Source organism: Ahaetulla prasina, chromosome 9, assembly GCF_028640845.1.
Source record: "Ahaetulla prasina isolate Xishuangbanna chromosome 9, ASM2864084v1, whole genome shotgun sequence".
Classification (NCBI taxonomy): domain Eukaryota; kingdom Metazoa; phylum Chordata; class Lepidosauria; order Squamata; family Colubridae; genus Ahaetulla; species Ahaetulla prasina.
This window is the reverse complement of record NC_080547.1, coordinates 30,971,018-30,992,271: the sequence shown is the minus strand read 5'-3', so window position 1 is coordinate 30,992,271 and position 21,254 is coordinate 30,971,018. Positions and strand designations below refer to the sequence as shown.

General features: G+C 40.4%; 2 protein-coding genes across 2 annotated transcripts in view; one reads left to right on the top strand and one right to left on the bottom strand.

Annotated features, from left to right (window-relative positions):
- The first annotated feature begins 511 nt into the window (after positions 1 to 511).
- STAR (steroidogenic acute regulatory protein) lies at positions 512 to 6,080 on the top strand. The gene is made up of 7 exons (XM_058194136.1): positions 512 to 581; positions 2,053 to 2,166; positions 2,292 to 2,419; positions 3,094 to 3,252; positions 4,619 to 4,803; positions 5,349 to 5,442; positions 5,775 to 6,080. The coding sequence occupies exons 1-7, from the start codon at positions 518 to 520 to the stop codon at positions 5,889 to 5,891; spliced, it is 861 nt and encodes a 286-aa protein (XP_058050119.1). The 5' UTR covers positions 512 to 517; the 3' UTR covers positions 5,892 to 6,080.
- A 5,317-nt stretch (positions 6,081 to 11,397) lies between these two features.
- Positions 11,398 to 21,254, bottom strand: part of ASH2L (ASH2 like, histone lysine methyltransferase complex subunit) — a 29,258-nt gene continuing 19,401 nt past the window's right edge. Inside the window, exons 12-17 of the mRNA XM_058194133.1 lie at positions 20,527 to 20,694; positions 19,191 to 19,384; positions 17,624 to 17,716; positions 16,424 to 16,522; positions 14,832 to 14,891; positions 11,398 to 11,603 (exon numbers count right to left, since the gene is read on the bottom strand). Coding sequence (XP_058050116.1) covers positions 11,496 to 11,603; positions 14,832 to 14,891; positions 16,424 to 16,522; positions 17,624 to 17,716; positions 19,191 to 19,384; positions 20,527 to 20,694 — 722 coding nt within the window. The 3' untranslated portion in view covers positions 11,398 to 11,495. The remainder of the gene's footprint in view (positions 11,604 to 14,831; positions 14,892 to 16,423; positions 16,523 to 17,623; positions 17,717 to 19,190; positions 19,385 to 20,526; positions 20,695 to 21,254) is intronic.

Sequence of the window (21,254 nt, the reverse complement as noted above, 5' to 3'; positions counted from 1 at the left end):
AATTCATTTCCTCTGTTTACGCTGATCCTGAATTAGTTACCAATTACTCTACTCCCTTTCTCAACCAGTTACGCCTTAACAGGAGCATCCAAAGTGGGTTTTTGCTGAAAAAGAAAGAAAGAAAAGCTTTGGTTGGTAGGACTGATTTGAAGCACAGTGACTCTGCCTGGAGAACATCTGGCAACTTCCAAAGGAGATAAACGGACTGAAACCCTTCAGGGATTGTGCAGCCTGCCCTTGGGTGGAGCTTCCCGTGCAATTTCAATGCCTCCCACTTGTCCCTACCCCCCCCGTCCCCCCCAACTCCAGAGAGGACGAGATTGGCCTTGATGTCAGCCAGCTTGCTGTAAGTGATGTCTTTCCTTATCTCCCAGCTGACAAAACAGCATCCTTCATCAGCTGTATTTAAGAGCAGAGACCAGCACAGCCTCCAGTAACAGCAATAGCTCCCGGAGCTCAAAGACAAGAGGAGTATCAGCGCAAATTGGGAATCCTTTGAAACTTAAAGACTCTTGCGATGCTGCCAGCAACATTCAAGCTTTGTGCCGGAATTTCCTACAGACACTTGCCCAACATGACAGGTAAGGATGAATAACGTAACTCTTGAACAGCAAGAGAAAACTGGAGACAATATTTCAGGGTTGGTTGAGTCAGAGTGGCTGAATTCAGGACAAATCTTTTGAATGGTTCAGGATGGCCATTCGTGTTTAGCTCTTTGAAAGATGGGTTAGGCTGAGAAGATTGATCCTGATCCATTCTGCAACCAAAACTAATGCTTTCTTCCTGAGCCATAATGAAGCACCTATGGTGGGTTTTTTTTGCTTTGGAAATCAATATGGATCAAACCAAATCAATCGGTGTTTATGAGCAGTTAACAGATAAAATTCGAAGGTGGAAGATCAATGGAAGGTTAATTTTTTTCCAGATTGGCAGGAAGGGTCCCTGCAGCCTGCAAAGATTTCCTGATGGAGTTGAAATGCTAATCTGTTAGTTCTTGGGATTAACTTTGTGCATTGTTTTATCAAGCAGGATAGATACAATGAAGGCAGAAGCATGCTGTAATAAGTATGCTATTTCCTTTTTTAAATTAGTTTGGGAGATTGTTAGGATCCAGTTGGAGTGGAGGAGAACTGGAGTGCAAGGAGAGAGAATAAGAGAGAATGAAGGGGATAGGGAATACATCCTTCCTTTGAAGGTACTGCTTGTGTTCTTCTGGCTGCTGATTTATCATGGCCCAAGTGTTATGTTTTGGACACCCGGATGAAATGCAACAAGGCTACATGCAAATTGAGCAATAGAAAAATGTTTTGCAAATTCAGACCACGTGCCACTAAGTCAGCACCTTTACCTACAATAGCCCCTCAGATGCACATGAGAGTTCTGCATTATTCAGAAACAGGTTTTCTAGTGGAGAAAAGTGTCAGCTGTTATTTTCTACTTTGTATGATGTTGTTGAGGGCAAACTCTTCCTGCCTATTGATAGCCTAAGATTTGTGCATTTTCAGTTAAGGGTTTTAGTTCTCTTTCTTTTTCCTCCACCCTTACAATAACTACCATTAGACCAGCTCTGCTTTCAATATCAGTGGTTTTAGTGGTTAGCATCGTAAGGCTTTTCCAAAGTCATGTATTGAGGGGTACCAGTTCTTATGTTGATTGTAGTGCCAGAAGTAGTCTCTCCTTCTGAGGTTATCAGCAGCTTGGAAGGGAAAATATTGTAGGACCATTGCAGACAGTGATAAACCAACTCTCTCTCTTTCTAAGACTCTAGCATAGTATCTTCTGCTCTTCAGTGCAGGATTCATTTCTCCAAAATTTTGGAAAATTCAGAATCAAGAGTTTTTCATGGCTGCCCTCTACAGATGTACAACCAACAACACATACTGCCCACCCCAGAAGCTGTGCTGGCTGGGGATGGTAGGTGTTGTAGTCTCAACACATTTACAGGACACTAAGACATTGTTCTTTTGTAGCCTCTGGAAGAGGGTGAGGATACAATCAGTGCAGAATTCCTTTTCTTTCCTCCCCAATAATGTTGGGACGTCTTCCTCTTAGGTTTGAAGAGACAAGCAGCTGTAGCCATTGTCCAGGAACTGAAGAAAGTGGCATTTTCCAGGCCTGGCCCTGCCCAATGGATCAACAACGTACGCAGAAGGAGTTCTCTTCTAGGCAAGTAGGATGTGATTTTCCTTTTCTTCCCAGAAAGGACCTCCCTATTTGAGTGTGCTGGTGGTAATGACAGAATATTGTAGTTTCTTTGATTTCTATTTCTTAAATCTAATTTAATTGTGCAGGTTCGAGGCTGGAAGAGAACCCTTTTAGTGACGTGGAGATGTCCTACATCAAGCAAGGAGAGGAGGCTATTCAGAAGTCTCTGAATATTCTTGGAGAAAAAAGTGGCTGGAAAACGGAGGCAGTGATGGTATGCTTAACAGTTTTCTGAGAGGAGTCTATCTATTATTACAACATAGTGACAAAATTCAGGTTGCTATAAAGTAGAAATGGTTGAAAAGCAGTATGAAATGGTTGGTTTTTAGCATTATGAGCCACAGCAGAAATCCACTCATATAAGTAGAATTTAAACAGGTCTCTTAGCTCAGGCAGAAGAACCTGGGGCTTCAAGGATGGCCCTGTGTACATGACAGTTGTACAGCTGGGGCTGCCTCAAAATGCCTATGTATCCCATTAATAAGGTAAAGGTTCCCCTTGCACATATGTGCTAGTCGTTCCCAACTCTAGGGGGCGGTGCTCATCTTCATTTCAAAGCCGAAGAGCCCAGTGCTGTCTGAAGATGTCTCTGTGGTCATGTGGCCAGCATGACGCAACGCCAAAGGCACACGGAACACTGTTACCTTCCCATCAAAGGTGGTGCCTATTTTTCTACTCGCATTTTTTACGTGCTTTCGAACTGATAGGTTAGCAGAAGCTGGGACAAGTAACGGGAGCTCACTCCGTTACACGGCACTAAGGATTCGAACCACTGAACTGCTGACCTTTCGATCGACAAGCTTAGCATCTTAGCCACTGAGCCACCACATCCCTATTATCCCATTAATACCTACCAGTTAAATCGATGTCTCTTGTTTATTTCTACAGGGCAATGGTGACAAAGTCATGAGCAAAGTGTTGCCTGATGTGGGGAAGGTTTTCCAGCTTGAGGTAGTGGTTGATCAACCCCTGGATTGTGTCTATGAGGAGTTAGTGGAAAAGATGGAGCAGATGGGAGACTGGAATCCAAATATTAAAGAAATCAAGGTAAGGCTCTTGCAGGTAGAGGCCCTTTTTGGAATTGAGAAAAGGTTGCAAGGTTGCACATGCTTTGCTTTAGTGAGCCTTTCGAAACTTTTAGAAGCAAAACTATTGTTCAGTAAGAATAGTAATAAAGTAAAATGATACCTAAAGTTACATTGCTGGAGAATATTCAATGGAGTTTGGGAGATCCTGTTCTCTAGATGTTGAATCATAATTCTGGGCATCGTTTATTCTTGACCACAGTGGTTTGGATTGTAGGAGGCTGTAGTTCAGCAACATTTGGAGAATCTCAAGTACAAAACTCTGATGTACAATAAGCTTTACTTGTAACATGAGCAAGTGAAAGTGCAAAAATAAAATCTGCAACAGCTAGGGATTGAGCTGAGCCTTAGTTTCTCCATCAGCTACTCACTCTTTCAATATGTTCCGTTTCTGGGGCATGGTTCCTCCAATATATTGGCTGTGTAGTCAGAGATGTCCCCAGCTTCTGAGTTAGTGTTGGGGCAATTACAAGCTAACAGCTCCCAAATGTAGGCAAGACAAGAAACTCACTTCCAGTGTCTCCTTCCCTACAGGTGAGGGAATACATTTATTGCCTCTTCCATGGCATTGACTCATTAACCTGTGATCCAAAGTTGAATTCATTCTACATTTTTGAAATGCTCTTAACTTGCTCCATAAAAAAATTGCTTTGTCTTTTTAATGATCTGTTGCACAATCAGCCAGATGTTCGGATTGGATTTGGTATTTTTATCAATCTATTAAGTCCTTCCCAACAACCTGGGATAGGCAAATGTATTATTATTATTAATTAATTAAACACGAAACTTGATCAACTGAACATTTAAAAATGTATCACAAATATTGACTGGTGCTGATGATTGATATGGGTTGCTGCCAGCATCCTAGGTATTGACCAAGTACCTTCTTAAGATGTATGATGTTCCAAGTAGCACAGTTTTTTGCAGTTCCGCTGGTGTTATTGCAGGAAGTGCAATTTATTGATGTTTTATAAAATTTATTTTATAAATTTTATAAAATTCTTGGACATGGTACCAAGTGCCCCGATGACATGGGTATCACTGTTACATGTTTCATCCATAATTGCGTAGTTTCTATGGTCAGGTCACAATATTCTGTGATTTTTTTCTTTGACTCTGGTGTCTCCTGGTACAGCAATATCAATAAATTGTATGTTTCGGTTTTCGAAAACTGCGATATCTGGCGTGTTGGATTCCAAATGACAAATGGTATATATTTGAAAGTCCCACAAAATCCAGAAGATTGTCATTTGGAACACAACATGCCAGAGATCACTATTATTATTACCATCATCATCATCATCATTAAAATGCCCATCTTTTCATAGATTCTCCAGAAGATTGGCAAAGACACCGTGATCACTCATGAAACATCAGCAGCAACTCCTGGCAACGTAATTGGTCCACGAGACTTTGTCAGCATCCGGTGTTCCAAACGGCGTGGCTCTACATGCCTCTTAGCTGGCATGTCAACCACTTATGCCGCCATGCCAGAACAAAAAGGAGTTATCAGGTATTCCTTGCCTTTACTTAAATTACATAGTTCAGTTATGGCACAGATGCCAAATTTAGGTCCTTTCAGCTAAATTGTATCAGAATTCTCCTCAGCAATCCTGGAAAATTACAGGAGTTGTAACCCAACACATGTGGAGAGTTACCCTAAGACCCAATATAGTTACTAATGAGGAGATGGATGACATCTCTTAGCCTATGGGTTGAAATAAGCTAAAACATGTTGATGTGAGGGATGGTGTCAATGGAGAGGTGGTGTGATGGACTTCAATAATATGATAGTTTCCCAGGAAGGAAGGCACACATTCAAGGAGGGATGGGGAGAGACAAGAGCCAACGCAGTCCAGAGCTGGATCAAAGACAGAGGGAGAAAGAATAGCCATCCCTAGACTCTCCCAGGATATTTCCATTAGGCTGTAAGTAGTAAGCGTTTAGTCTGGCAAGATTCTGTCTGTTGAGTTTAAGCATATAAAGAACTGAACTTTGGCTGGGTTGTTCCGTGTCGTTCTTGGGACTTTGCTTAACTGTTTTCTTTCTTTTCTGCAGAGCGGAAAATGGTCCCACCTGCATGGTTCTTCGTCCAGTTCTAGGAAATCCCTCACAAACCAAGTTAACCTGGCTTCTCAGCATTGATTTAAAGGTAAAGATATAGGGCAAACCAGGTTAAATTAGGGTGAATGTTACTTTTATAAAAACACTTTCATGTTAAAATGTGTACATGGAGAATTGGAGAAGAAATCAACTCCCTTTCTGTTTTCATAGTTGAAACTTATCAGTAGCAAATTTCAGGCCAGATACATAAAACTCCTTAATGCAGGCTTAATAAATTTACAAAATTTATAGTCCTCAAATTGTAGCTCTTCAGAAGCTGCTGAACTACTAAGTTTCTTTTTCTTGACATGGAGTTTAAGTCTACTTCTAACTGCATAGCAACCTGGTTTAACATCCCCACTGTTTTTTAAAAAATTCCAGGGTTGGCTTCCAAAGACGTTGATCAACCAAGTTCTTTCTCAAACCCAAATGGATTTTGCTAACCACCTCAGGAATCGATTGTCCAAATCTACATCTGCACAAGCCCTCAGATGCTAGAAATTTTCCCTCCTGGCAATTTTTCCTGGATGATGCTGACTCCAGCTGCTCACGAATCACTGATGAAGAACCTATCCCAAAGAATTGATGCTTACCACTCTTTCCTGTAAGAGGCAGACTTCTTTCCTTTATGTTGCATCCTTATGTTTAAGAGCCTCCCCTTAGAAAGAGGTGCACAAAGCTTGTGTTCAGGACTCTGGCAGAATAAGATAGCTGGCTTAGGTATAGCAGGCACTGACTGAAGGTGATGCCAAGTGATATCAATGGTGGCATCAACCATGCAGTTTGCTGGATTCAAAAGGCTAACTTGATGGGCAACATGTTGCATCTTATTTCTTATCAACTTCTAAATTCTGAAATGCATAAGGCAAGATAAACTGTATTGAGAAGGCTGCCTGAGCCTACATGATAGGCTACAGTAGGACACAACTAGAATTCAAGACTAAGAGAAGAAAGAACCAGCATCTTTGATGAACAGATTACTGTTTCCCCTGGACAATACTGCACAGGCTCTCTATACCTGGTTTAGTATAGTAGGTTAACCTATCTTGGCAATTTACTGATGTGCCAGGTTTGATCTGTAACCATTTCAAAGCAACTGACAGGAACCAAGAGATGAGAAGGAGCTTTGCAAAAGGATTTGGAGAATTATGCCAATAAGTGGTGCGAGGTGGACAGTTAGTCTGATCTGCAGTAAGGCTGCTCCAAAATACTTTTACAGAAAGAAGTGTCATGTCCAGAGTGATATCTTAGTTAAAAGATGCTGGCCATCATCTTCTCTTAGTCACTTGACTCATCCCAGTTTGGCAGCAGATGATCAGCTGTGATTGTATCACAGCAGCCATTTTTATAACCCCCCCTAGGTGTTACAAAGATAGCTGTGGTGTCCTTCCCCATCATTTACAAACTCCCTTTTCCAAGCCAGGATGCCACTACCAATGGAAAATTCAGACGGATGCCCCACCTGCCTTTTTCCCCCTTCTGTTTTTGACTACCGTGATGTAAATCTTGGGAAAGGTTAAGGATTAATTCAAGGGTCACTAGTTGCCATGATACACTTGAGTTAATTGAACTCTGCAATATCGGCTTAATTAAGTTTAAATCTAACTCTATTAGTTGATCTGGTCAACTAATGTTCTGATGTTTTCACGGAACACTAAGTCTTCATGGATTCAATTTAAGTGTGAAATGGGAACGGACACTATGCATAGTATTAAATTATGGTCAATCCCTAATTATTGTTGGAAAGTAGATCTGTCCCATCACATCCATCTTCTGCCTGATTTGTTTGCTGTCCTTTGAAGGCCCAAGAAACCAATCAATTTTTATTTTCCACCTGTTCCTATTTTCTTCTTTGAAGATGGATAAAATCGGAAGTTCCAAAGATTAGCAATGAAGACAATCCACCCAGCCTTGGCAAGTACGATAGATCAGTATTTTTTAAACTTGGCAACTTTAAGCTATGTGGACTTCAACTCTTAGAATCTGTCAGCTCGGATGGAGTTTGAAAAACACTGGGATAGATACACATTGTTGCTAACTCTTGACGTCAGCCTAGGTTTTTCAAACATGCTACCCGATTCTGTCTGAACTTTAGTCTAAAAGGAAGGGTGATCCCCAGATCAACCAAAACTGGTAGATAGTCCTTGTCTGATAACGTCACTAAACACCAGAGCTGATGGTAGCTTAAGTTTTAAAAGCCACATAACAATTATGCCCTCCAAAAGTTCACAATAAAAAGTTGTGAAAAGTTTCAAGGATTGCAACACACTGCTGTTTATTTGCTAAGTAACTCTGCTTATTCTGTCCTTATTATATATTGCAGAAGCTTTGTCTTTGCTTGCAACAAATCTGAAAAAGTCTGTTCTGAACTATTTTAATAGCAAAGAGGATTTTGGGGGGATGAGGTGTTACTAGAAAACCATAATTATCCTACTGTTTATTATCAACAATTCAAATATCTAATTGAGTGACTGTAACAGACAAAACAATAACTTTATTCTAATTCCCTCCATATGTTGCCCTTCTCCCCACTAAATTATCACCAGTGGGGAATCTGAACCCACAACAAATATGTACATCAGAAATTGGTCTTTACTCAGATTGTTGGAGGGAAGAAAAGAATGAATGCTAGTTAAAATGTTAAAAATCGGTGTTTTAAGTGTTAAGCAGCATCTAATGCATGGGTGTCAAAACTGGCCGCATCACATTGCTGTCACATGACGTTTTGCAATGTTTTTCCCATTCGCAGAGCAAGGGTGGGTGACACCAGTTTGACACTCTTGATCTAATGTCACATCATTTGGCCTTTAACTCCAGGAGTCACTAGCAAGGTTAAATCAAGCCAGGAAGACTTTCCCATAGCCATCTATAGAATCCAGTCTGTCAGTATTTATTTTCCTTCCCCCTTGTTTGCAATTAAATTTTATTTAATTATTTATTCTAATTAAGTTTTATATTAAGTGTTTCTGATTCATAGTTTTCATGACTTCAACCAATCAACCTATCTTGAGATGCATGGAGAATCTGGTATACTAACACCATAGTACAGATAATCCTCAACTTACAACCACAATTGACGCCAAAATTTATGTTCTAAGAGAGACATTTGTTACAGGAGTTTTGCCTCGTTTTACGACCTTTCTTGCCACAGTTGTTGACTGGATCACTGCAATTGTTAAGTTAGTAACACAGTTGTTAAGTGAATCTGGCTTCCTCATTGACTTCACTTGTGAGAAGGTTGCAAAAGGGGATCACATGACTCGGGACATGCAATTGTCATAAATATGAACCAGTTGCCAAGCATCCAAATTTTGATCAGTGACCATAGGGATGCTGCAGCGGTCGTAAGTGTAGGAAATGGTCATAAGTCACTTTTTTCAGCACCGTTGTAACTTCAAATGGTCACTAAAAGGACTGTGTTAAAGTCAAGGACTACCTGTATGCCTTTTAACATACATGAAAAAGTAATTTCTATGATCTGAGCAATGCAAAGGTGTAACTACAAATTAAAATTAGTGCTTTAGCTCTAACAAAGCAGCAGCTCTGTGGTTATAATTTCGTGAATCTACACTGTATGAATAAAAAGAAAAATGAATAAAATAAAGTATGCTGTGTGTGCTTTGTTCAAAGGAGCATCTCATGCTCTGTATCTAATTAAATTTCACTATAAAAACCAAATGAAATGGAAAAAAGTGATAGAACTGGCAGAGATGGTAAAGTTAACTATTTTAATTAAGGAAAAGAATATATCTAGCTTTGTTTTCACTTGGAAACTGCTTTTAGACTTCCTGTTCAAAAGAGAAGAAAATGAAACTTTGATTTTGGATTTTGATGATTCAAATAGGTTGCTGTCATAGAAATAGCTAATACTAACTATACAGATGTAAAAGTAGTGATTATAACTCTACTATATAATTTATTGCATCAAAAAAAGTTGGAAATCACATTTTTCTTTTCCTGTACATCTTTTTTTCCTTTTTCCCTTTACCCATTTCTTTGCTCATTGTTTTCATTTGTATTTTATATTTAAAGTTTAATAAAATTATGTCTGCCTGCCTACCTGCTTATCCATCCATCCATCCATCCATCCATCCATCCATCCATCCATCCATCCATCCATCCATCCACTCATCACTCCCACCCACCCAGCAAATGCTTCTTCTACCATCATTTCAATATGATCTTCAAGATCAATATCCTCTGTTTTTATTCTGTTCCTTTTTCATAAAATTTATATACTATACTATATCTACTTTTCTCCAACTGTGAAGTGGAATGCCATGAGAAAAAAATTGCCCCCACATTCCGGCTTGGTTCAATAAGTTAATTCAAACATTCTTGTATACTACAGTATCTGAATGTCATTCCTAAAGGAATATCTGTGGGATAATTGTTTGTGATTTAAACTTGAATCTCACTTAAATGTTTTATGGTATAAAATGGCTATAAAGCTTGTTGCCCTTTAAACTTATTTCCATACCCAATCCATAGGGGATAGCACATTCTCTCAAAACTGCAATGTATAGTATATTTCACAAATTTTCTAGTGTCTGTAGGGAAACAAATTTTTGGTGTGTTCAATTAATTATCTCTATAATGTTTTTGAAATTAGAAAAAAATCAGTTCACAATCCATCACAATGAACCTTTTGAATGAGCAATATTGAATGGGAAATATTGTCATTTCCAAACCATAAATAGTGGCAATTAAAAGATTAATTCAACTCCTGTTGTTAGCTGCTAGGTTTGTTCCTGCAAAGCATAACGTTTTTTAAAGATACCCCATATTTCAAGTGTAAGAAATTGCTTTGAAAAATTAGCCCAATTAAAAATTTTTAAAAACCCTACAAAGAAAAATAATCAAAACTGCACACAATTTATTAGCTAAATTAGCAATATTTCCCCCTTCCCCAAATTATCTTTATCTATGGGTGAATGTACAATCCCATACCCTGTTTCCCCCAAAATAAGATGTCCCCTGATAATAAGCTCAATTGGGCTTTTGAGCGCATGGCAATAAGGCCAAGCGCTTATTTAAATATAAAACAGGGTCTTACTTTCGGGGAAACACGGTACTTTTATTCTTTTTTAAAAAATCTATTTGCTTTTAACTTAGTACAATGGTGGGAGGGTTATTTTGGTTTTTTTTACTAAAATTGAAACTAAAAAAATACAAACTGGCACATACCAAATGTACTATGATAAAAAAGTGTGCAGTAATAAATACATCAGAGTTTGTCCCATCAAAACATTGGTGTCTTACATACATATGTAAAGAACAGAAGACTCTTGGAGGTCTTCTAGTCGAACCTTCTGCTCAAGGAGGAAACTCTAGACCATTCCAGACAAGTGGCTATCCAGTCTCTTCTTAAAAGCCTCCAGTGATGGAGCACCCACAACTTTTGAAGGCAAGCTGTTCCACTGCTAATTCTTCTCATTGTTAGTAAATTACTCCTTAGTTCTAGGTTGCTTCTCTCCTTGATTAGTTGCCATCTATTGTTTCTTTATCTTGCCTTCAGGTGCTTTGGAAAATAAGCTGACCCCCTCTTTTCTGGTCCAGCCCCTCAAATATTGGAACACTGCTATAAAGTCGCCTCTAGACCTTCTTTTCTCTTGATGGAAAAGAAGCTAAATTGATCGTTCCTTAACTTCTCTGTTATTTAGTGTTCTTGTCTACTTTTCTCCCTTAATGCATTTCAAAGACAGAGGTGGGAAAAGAAAACAGCAGTGTTTGCATCTTTCAGTTCTCAACCTCAGTGATATCCCTAGATCTTGACCTGGAAAAGGTCAATTTTACCTTTTTTTTTTTTTAATAGAAAGCTCCATTTTTTAGAAGTCATTTTGGAAAGAAGAATATCTCTGCTTACCTATAGTAGACCTATAAAAAATCTCTTTCTTTCCTATCTTCCCAAAGAGGCCACCCTCTGGATTACTGCTTGCTTTGCTTGTAGGAGGAAGAATTTAAAAAAAAAAAAAGGAAAAGGAAGACTGAAGAGCTGCACAAATCTAGAAACTTAAAAAAGAGACATTTATTACTTTTCCCCCTCTACCGCCACAATTTTTTTCTTTTTGTAAAAAATAAAAAATAAATACATCGCATTTTTTAAGGCTCCCAAGGTGGACTGCGTCTCCCATCAACTTCTGTTTCTACGTGATACAGGACGTCTGCCAGCGTGTGCTCTACTACAGCGACCCAGCCCATGTCACTGACCTACAAGAAGGGAGAGAAAAGGGCAAGTTGCTTTGGTTTAGTGTCCACATACAAAGCAACTAAGACTGAGTCTGCATCTGCACACTTTGAAAAACAGAATAATAAGAGTCTGCAACAGAATATTAGTCAATCAAACAGCACAATTCTTGACATGATTTCAAGGGGATGAGAGAGTGGGATTCTGTTATTAGCAATAGCATTTAGACTTATATACCACTTCATAGTGCTTTACAGCCCTCTTTAAGTGGTTTACAGAGTCAACATATTAACCCCAACAATCTGGGTTCTCATTTGACTGACCTCAGAAGGATGGAAGGCTGAATCAATCTTGAGCCAGTGAGGACTGAACTGTTGGCAGTCAGCAGAACTAGCTTGCAACACTGCATTCTAACCACTGCGCCACTACAGTTCCTTTATTACTCATTTCCTGGTGAGGGACAAAGGCATGCACAGAAGCATCCAGGCTGGTGGGCAGAGCCTCCCGCCTCTGCCGGTTCAACCGGTTCAACATATGGGCGGAGCTTCCTGCTGCCGCCACTACCGGTTCACCCAATCTGGGGCGAACCGGTAGCAACTCACCACTGGATAAGATACATTCACCTTTCATCCACACTACTCTTAAGCTTTTCCTTTCTTTGATAGTTTATGAATGTCACATGGAATCTGCTTATTTCAGGCACCAAAGGCCACTTCATATTCATTGATGGACAAGGAGACAGTTGAAAGAAAAGTACAGCTAAACCCCAAAATAGCCAAATCCTTCCTTTTTTTGTTCCTGGTTTCTAAGAGTCAATGAATGGCTTATTTCTTCCAGTGAGAACTGTCGCCTAAAGACTATCACAAAAGGGGAAAAATTTAAGTGGCTTAGACCATATCATTTATGGCAGAACTTAGGGCCTCTGGTGGCTCAACAGGCTAATGCAGCCTGTTATTAACAGCAACTGCCTGCAATATTGCAGGTTCAAGTCCCACCAGGCCCAAGGTTGACTCAGCCTTCCATCCTTTATAAGGTAGGTAAAATGAGGACCCAGATTGTTGGGGGGCAATAAGTTGACTTTGTATATAGTATACAAATGGATGAAGACTATTGCCTGACATAGTGTAAGCCGCCCTGAGTCTTCGGAGAAGGGCGGGATATAAATGCAAATAAAAATAAAAAATAAAAATAAACTTCTGCCTGCAGTTGATTCTAGTCTGATAGCTCCTACATACCTCTACATTTCTTAACTTTCCTTTAAAAAACAAAGTGATCTTTCATATCTGTGGAAAAAGAGCTAGAAGTACATTGATTGTGCCTATTAGAATGCAAGCACATTGTGCCCTTTACGTTGATAGAATATTACCAGCAGAAATGTTTTAACTTAACAATTTCTGGTTGCAAAATACAGGTAGTCCTCGAGTTACAAATGTTGCAACTTCCATTACATTCGTAACCCAAGGATTTGTAGGAGTGAATGGCGTACCTTGAACATGATCACACCCACCTTTTGCCTGTGCATTCACTAATTGAATGCACGGGTCGCTATGTGCACGAGGCATCTCAGGGTGAGGAAGGCCATGGGGGGCCTAGTAACAGAACAGGCCGCCTGCTTCAGACCACCCAAGCCTCCCCCAACCCACTGAGAATACCTCCCTCCCTTGGGGTCCTCACAAATGCTCCCTCCCCCATCCTGCCGTGGTGAAGATCTGTCTCCTCTCCAACCTCTCTGTTTCTTTACCTGATCCCAGTGAGCGGTGAGAACAGAGGGAGAACAGGATGAGTGACTTCTCTGATTCACTGAGGTTGCCTGCCACTTCTGGAGCGGCGGGCAGCCTCAGTGGGTCTCCTTCAAAGCTTCCAGGCTCACTGCGGAAAAGTGTGTGCACGCTGAAGGGAGGTTTGTGTCAGTGAAATCGCATTGCTTCAAGCCTCCAGTTGGCGTGCAAACACTTTTCATGCACAGACTGGAAGCTTCTGGGTGCCTGATCTCACGGGGCTTCAGACACCCATTCTCGTCCTCAAGCACTTTGCTGATGAAAACGGAGCCCCTGGAGGGATGCATGCTCCCCTCCCGGCCTCCATTCTCGACAGCAAAGGCTTTGAGGAAAGGTCTCTGCCACTGTAAACAGAGGCCCGGAGGGAAAAATGGCAAAAGGCTTTGCAAATGCTTCAGATCTTTCCACCATTTGCAAAGCCTTTTGCCACAGAACTCGTCCAGGCCTCCATTTTCAGAGAACAGAGGCCTAAAGTTCCATGAGATCATGCGAGATTAATAGCGTGAGATCTCATGCAATTGATCTTGCGTGATCTTGCAGAACTTTAGGCTTTCATTCTCTGCAAACATACCAAAGGCCTGGACCACCAAAACAAGCCAAGAAACAGAAGGCTCTCTGGATCTTCGCAAGGTTGAGTATCCATAGGCCTAGTGCTTATGGAGACCAGCCAGGGGGTGGGTGGGTGGGAGAAATAGGCAGGGTGAATGTTGCAGTTCCTCTGCGGTTGTTTGTAAGGGTGAACGACTGCTGTGGTGCTGCAACTTTCGTAATTTCGGAACTTGTTCATAAACACTAGGGGGTGCTTATCATGTAACTTCGAACAGGGGCTAAGGGAACGTTCATAACTCAGGGATTACCTGTACAGAGAATTTCAACCCAGAAGTCTTATTTGGCGTGTTCTTGAAATAACAAAAGGAATACTGAAGGATGTTTGATTAAATTTTAAGCTTATGCATTAGCTTACAAAGTACTTGAAGAGGAAGAATGTCTTTCTACCTTCACTTACAGCTCTGGGAAAAAAATAGTCATAGAGTGGAATAGGGCTTCCTCTTCCTTTAAATTGGAAATCAAACCATATCCACATACTGGTATATTTTTGTCAAAGGATGAAACAACATGTCTGTGTACTGTGAATGAGACCATAGCCAAATAGCCTAGCAATTGGAGTGAATTTGTAGGTGTTTTTATTTTTTTAAGAAGAAAATCTTGCTGTCAGGATAAATGCACAGACAACTAAATACAACCTTCAGGAGTTACACATGGTCAGTGCATAACTAGACTGGCAAAGTTATTTATCTGTATAATTTTATACAGGGGCCAATGTGCAAGTGTTATTCCTACTAGAAACAAAATTAATTTGGCCAATGAATCTGAGGTTTTCATCTACATGGAAAATGTTACAGATTGCTTGCACAAAAAGCCTTGGATCACATCACTTAAAAAAGACACATATCATTCTGATCATCGACTTACCGGGCGATAACTAATATCTCTTGGTGGGTATTTGAAATAGGGCCCAAAGTTGATAGAAACCTATAAAAGAGAAAGTTTATTTTTGTTTATTTTCATTTATTGCATTGCTCAGTACTGCCTCCTGCGCCTGCAGTATTTCAACAGGTATTATTCGGAAAAAGTAATTTGGTCTGGAGAATTCTAATGGAAAAGGCTGAAGGACAATTTTACCCAAATAAAGCAATTTATTTTAAAAAGCATTAAGTTAAAAAAAAAAAAAAAGGGGGGGGGGGAGACCTACATTCTCATACAGCTTTACAGGATTTTTTTGATAAATAATTACAGGAAAGAAGTTACTACACTGCAAATTTTTCTACTACTATAAAAAAGACATTCCTATTTCTATAATTGTGGCACAGCAAACTCCTTTTTCAGTCATCAGCCTATAAAATATATGCTTTTTTTCTTAACTAGTATAGGTAGTCCTTGACCTACGACAATTGACCCCAAAATGTATGTTGCTGAGAAATTTGTTAAGTGAGTTTTGCTCCATTTTACGTCTTTTTTGGTCATGTTTGTTAAGTGAATCATGCAGTTGTTAACTTAGTAACATGGTTGTTAAGTGAATCTGGCTTCCCCATTGACTTTGCTCATCAGAAGGTCACAAAAGGGGATCACGTGACCCCAGGACACAGCATAAATATGAACCAGTTGTCGAGCATCCTAATGTAAATCACATAAGCATGGGAATGCTGCAATGATCACAAGTGTGAAAAATGGTCATAAGTCACTTTTTTCAGTGGCATGGTAACTTCAAATGGTCACTAAATGAACTGTTGTAAGTGGAGGACTACCTGTAAAAAGGCTTCTGCTGAGAAACCGGATAACAGCCTTCCACCAGAAATCTGCATTTCTGCACATGCCCCCAAATTTTTTTTTTTCCTTTCTTTCTCCTACTAGCCAGGTAAATTTGCAGAGGAGAAACTGTTATCTATTTTTCTCTCACTAGTCCAGTGGCCCCCCCAATCTTTTGGGCATCAGGAACTGGTTCTGTGGAGGGAGGCTTTTCCGCAGACCGGAAGGGACGTGCTTTCGGGTGCTGCCTGCAACCCCTGGGTGGGGCTTGGCTTGTTTGTGTGGCCCAGTTTCTGGCATGCCACAGTCCGCTATAGGTCCACGGAGATCTTGGAGACCTCTGCATTACTCTCTATGCCATTGTAAGCTCTCTCGACCTCAGACAGCTCCTAGACCGATGTTGATAAATGCAAGTCTGACTTAGGCAAATATTTCTCCCAATACACTCAACTGTTGACTCCTCTGCTTAGTTCAAATCAGCTATTGTGGTATTTTCAGTCCCATGATGAGCAGCCACGGGAAGGCAGAGGTAATGACCCTGCCGTCCATTAACCTTTTGCAAACAGATAAGGATGGATGCTGTGGAGCCGTTACTGGGGAAAGTGGGGGCAGGCACAATCTCGCATCAACAGATGTGTCACTGATCCACAATCCTTGTACTAGGATGAGCCTGCTTTCAGGGGTCAGGCCTTCCCACATCCTATTGAACCCCAAAGAAACCAGATCTGAAAGAACTGAGCCCCTCAGCTTCTACATACCGTGCACCCTTTGTACAGAGATACTGCAGGGAAATAAACACCTTCAAAAATATCTCGGTATGCAACTCCTTGACTGGTACCATTCTTATAGAAGATTATCTAAAAGAGACAAACATTTGTCACCACAAGTAGCAGAGCGCAACTATTTCACTCTGACCTGCAACATGCTCTTTTTTGCACTTGTGTTTTAATAGCACATGACATATAGGCCTTCAGGTTGCACCCTGTGTTCTCCTAAAAAATGCAGAAAGGGCTTCTGTAGAGCATCCAAGAAATAAATGAATCACAAGATCTGACTCTTCCATTTTATAAAAACAGAAAACTATTTTTGGTGTTACAGAATTCTTAAGAAAACATTCTTAAGAATTTGCTGAGATTAGAGATGTACAGTTTTATGCAATCTTCGAAATGCAGCTGATGAAACTCTTTCTGCTTTCTGCGGTTGAGATATTATTCATGAGCCTCCGCTCTCACAAAGTTCATTTAAAATAATCAGAGAATCATTTAAAGACTTACGACAGCAACAAGGGGAAAAAATGGGAGGGGGGGGGCTAGAGGAAAAAAAAGGCCACAAGCTTTCCAAAACTTAATTATATATCATATAAAACACCCAAGCGAAGTTTTGAATAGTATATTTTTAAATAGTATTTCTAAGGGGAAAAGCTTTTGACAGGCAGTCCACAGCAATCACAAATGTCTACTCTAATAACAGCCCTTGCTGAGGATAGCTGACTGAAAATATACAAACTCTTCACAATGGTATTGAACACAGGGACAAAGCAAAAATCTTATGGGGCGACTACAACAAACAATTTGATTCCAATTCAGAGTTAGTTACAGATGCCTATCACAAATTTATACTGTGATTTAAGGCAGAGAGGAGGAATTTGTAGCCCTCCTGATACCACCATCCTTCTCACATTCCTCCACATTAGCTGAAACTCAAGATTTGGAGCTTAGTCATTTCTGAGCAGGTCTCTCTCCTATTTTAGCATTGCCTTTTCCAAACCAGATCTCAATGACCCAGAGCAGAGGCTAGCTAGCACCTTTGCTCTTTTCTTTTTGGTGTGTGTGTGTGGTTACTTCGAATTTCTGCACTGAGGCATTGTATTAGACTCAAAGATGTAAAAGGCCTCTTCCAACTCTATGACATGCAATTCTTTTCAGCAGCCCAATGTCTTCTTCTAAAGACCAACTTACTTGGCTTCCCAGAGCTTGCTTTAAACTTTTCTCAGCTTTGTCCACAAAGTCCTTCTCTTCAAAGTACAAATAGCTTTTGAACTTGATCAAAGCCTAAGGAGAACACACAGGAGAAGACATCAAAGCCAGAAATTCATTTGTAAAACAATGATGAGACAGAAATGCAACTGCTGGTTATTGACCCAAATGTGACTTCAACTGATTAATTCAACAAGGAGTTTTTCCTTGGGGTCTGCAACAGAAGTTGCCACCTTCAGCAAGAGTAGAAATTCATGGATTGTGGTGGGCAAGAGAAAAGCACATGGGCAACTATCAAATATCAAGGACTGGGAATATGAACCGAACTTTAAGGTACGTTGCAAAGATCTGCATCTTGAAAAATCAACATAGAAATATATTTCAATTAAACAAGAAAATTATAGCAGCCCTTGTTCCTGCTTGTTATTTCTTCCAATGTCTTATTCTAATCAAGACAGATCAGTTCCTTCCTAGCTTAATAAAAAGTACAAAGCACCCTCAATTATTTCAGTTGCAGACTGAATAGAGCGCTCAGTATTTAAGAAGACATTTGTTAGGGATGGGTTAGGGCAGGGATAGTCAACCTTTTTATACCTACAGCCCACTTTTGTATCTCTGTTAGTAGTAAAATTTTCTAACCGCCCACCAGTTCCACAGTAATGCACTGTGTATCATCGTTTGCACATGCCTCTCGAGCATCGTGGATTGGGTTGAGTGGGGGCGCCAGCTACCAGCTCTGCTTGTCTGTTACAGCTGGGTGGTGTGGGGGGAGATGCGCGAGCTATTCTGGGACGAGGCTCTTTTGTTTGCGGTTGCACTATAGCGCCATTTAGTTTCACTTAGGTAACGTGAACTAAACTTATGCACGGGCGATATAAATAGTATATTTTCAGAAATTTCAATTGTCACAGGGAATTTTATGAAAACCTAATGAAAATGTTTTTAAATAATGCTATGAATTTTTTTTTTAAAAGTCAATTAAATTAAAAAAAAGGAAAGTGCTTCAGTATTGGACAAAACCCCTACCGCACACCAGTGGGCGGTAGGGACCAGGTTGACTACCACTGGGTTAGGGTTAGACATTTGTTAGGAACCTATCTACTTGAGAGCCAGTTTGATCTAGACACCAGGCTAGAAATCGAGAGACTATGAGTTCAAGACCAGCCTTATCCATGAAAGTCAGCTAGGTAACTTTGGGCCAGTCACTCTCAGCCCAACTCACCTCACAGAGTTGTTGTGGAGACACTAGGAGGAAGGAGTTTAGATATGTTCACCGCCTTCAGTTATTTATCAAAATAATAAAGGTGGGATATGAATTAAATATACAAATAAACACTTGGCTGTCTATGTATACACAAAATAAGTTTCACATATTTAAAGTACCTATGCCAGTTTTTTATATAAAGAACACTTATGATCCTAAGACATGCTGCCCCATTAGTTTCCCAGTTTATTCCAGAATTTCAGTGACAAATCCCAGAGCTCTTATGGCATCCTATGGAAATGCCCAGCCAACTCTATTAAAATGAGGCTTAAATAGAAGACCCACCTTGTCTTTGTAGGTATCCGGCAAGGATTTAGCTGTTTCTGTGTCTTCAGGAAGGCTGATATAAAAACCAAGCACGTCCCCCTGGCCGTAACCTGATGAATAATGTTTACCGATGGACTGGTGGAACTTTGTCCCTTTCTTGCTACGCCAGGAGTAACTGAACTTGTCATAACCTAGAGGAGCTTGAAGGTTTCCTGTAGAAAACAAAATGTTACGTTTGTCAAGTACTTGATTGCATTTGTCTACAGAATGCTTCAAAATGTTACGGGGGTGGTTATTTTAGTAGAACATGAATTTGGTTCCTTGCTAGCCGATCCTGGAAGCTTGAATGGTACAGCTGCTTCTATGTGTATCTTTGCCTATGCAACAAGAATGTATGGATTACAAGCCTTGTCTAGGAAAATAATTAGGGAAGGAGTCAAGTCATAAATATTGTATTTCCACTGATTTGGAAAGCTGGGGACCCCTTAGTCCAAGGAAATAGGCCATGTTAAATGAAACTGAAGAGTGTATCCTGAAACAGATATAAAGAAGGAATTAAGCAATTCTGCCTTCTTCCTACTGCCTATTACCTTCTTGCCATCTACTCCCATTTGTGGACCAATCATTTAGCCGAGCCCATCGAAGAGAAGGATTACAGGGAACATGTTAACTGTCTTCCAGTACTTGAGGGGCTGATTTGTTTTCCAAAGCACCAGAGGGCAGGACAAGAAGCAATGGAGGGTAGCCTGCTAAAGAGACATCCAATCTAGAAGTAGGGGAAATTTTCTGACAGTGGGAACAATTATTCAATGTAATAGATTGCCTCCCACAGCTGTGGGTGCTCCATCACTGGATGTTTTCAAAAATAGACTGGAAAACCATTTGACTGGGATTGTATAAGGTCTCCTGCCTTAAGCAGGGCATTGGACTAGAAGACTTCTGAAGTCCCTTTAGCCCTATGATTCTATGTTCTAAGGATTTTTTTTTCTTTTAATGACCCTGTAATCCTTTGCATCAGGGTGGAGTTGGGGCCACTGAATGGAGCTGAGCATTTGCTGGCCAGATGCCCTTCCTGACACCTATGCAGTGTTCATAGCAGACAATTACTCACTGTGCTCAGAAAGAGAAATATCTGCCGCTACCTAGGATAGAACTCACAGCCTCCTGATTGTGAGGCGAAAGCTCTGCCTCTAGACCATCATGCTGTGATTCTATGTTCTATGTATAAGGAAGATGAAAAGGAGATAGGGTCTGTGACAAAGCCCCTTTGCCCAATGCCTGCAACATACACCAAGGTCCTCAGTGGAAGAAAGTGACAGGTCACAAACTAATGAAAGAAGGAGCAGCAGCTTACCTAAAGGCTGAGACCACCCAAGTCTGGCAGCCGTTTCAGGTGGCATCTCATCCACGGATATTTCAAAATACCAGGCCCCCTTTCGCACCCCATGTGAGGCTCGTACCATCGAGTACCCTTTTTCTCCAATGACTGTCAGCCTGTCATCTGAGATCTTCAACTGAGGCGCTGCAGCAACAGGTGGGATAAAGGCAAAGAACGATAAACATCTGCGTGAGTGCTGATCATGAAGAAATTAAACAACCTCTGGGAACAGAAAGTCTCTGAAGTATCACTACTCTCCTCTCTGCTGTATCACACATTCCTGGTACAGTTTGTTTAATACACTACAGCAGGGGTCTCCAACCTTGGCAACTTTTAAGACTTGTGGACTTCAACTCCCAGAATTCCTCAGCCAGCTTTGCTGGCTGATGAACTCTGGGAGTTGAAGTCCATAAGTCTTAAAGTTGCCAAGGTTGGAGACCCCTGCGCTACAGTGTATTTTGATTGCCAGCCAACAACATACGATGTGAATTTCTAGTTCTTATTTTTATCTAACTCCAAATACAATGCATTAGACTAGTCTGACAGTTCCAAACTTCATTTTTTCCGAGGAATTATTCTTAGAAAGTGTACGGTGTCAGTCAGAAAATGTTCTGATATAAGGAACAAACATGTATTTTTGCAAACTATCCTATGCAATGCAAATAAAATGTACTGGATATTTTATTTGGAGGAAATTTCCAGAC

Bases quoted from the DNA above. Each gene is read 5' to 3' on its own strand.
- STAR (XM_058194136.1), top strand. From the start codon at position 518: ATGCTGCCAGCAACATTCAAGCTTTGTGCCGGAATTTCCTACAGACAC. The intron at 2,420-3,093 runs GTATGCTTAACA...TTATTTCTACAG, and splicing joins GGAAAACGGAGGCAGTGATG to GGCAATGGTGACAAAGTCAT. The intron at 3,253-4,618 runs GTAAGGCTCTTG...ATCTTTTCATAG, and splicing joins CAAATATTAAAGAAATCAAG to ATTCTCCAGAAGATTGGCAA.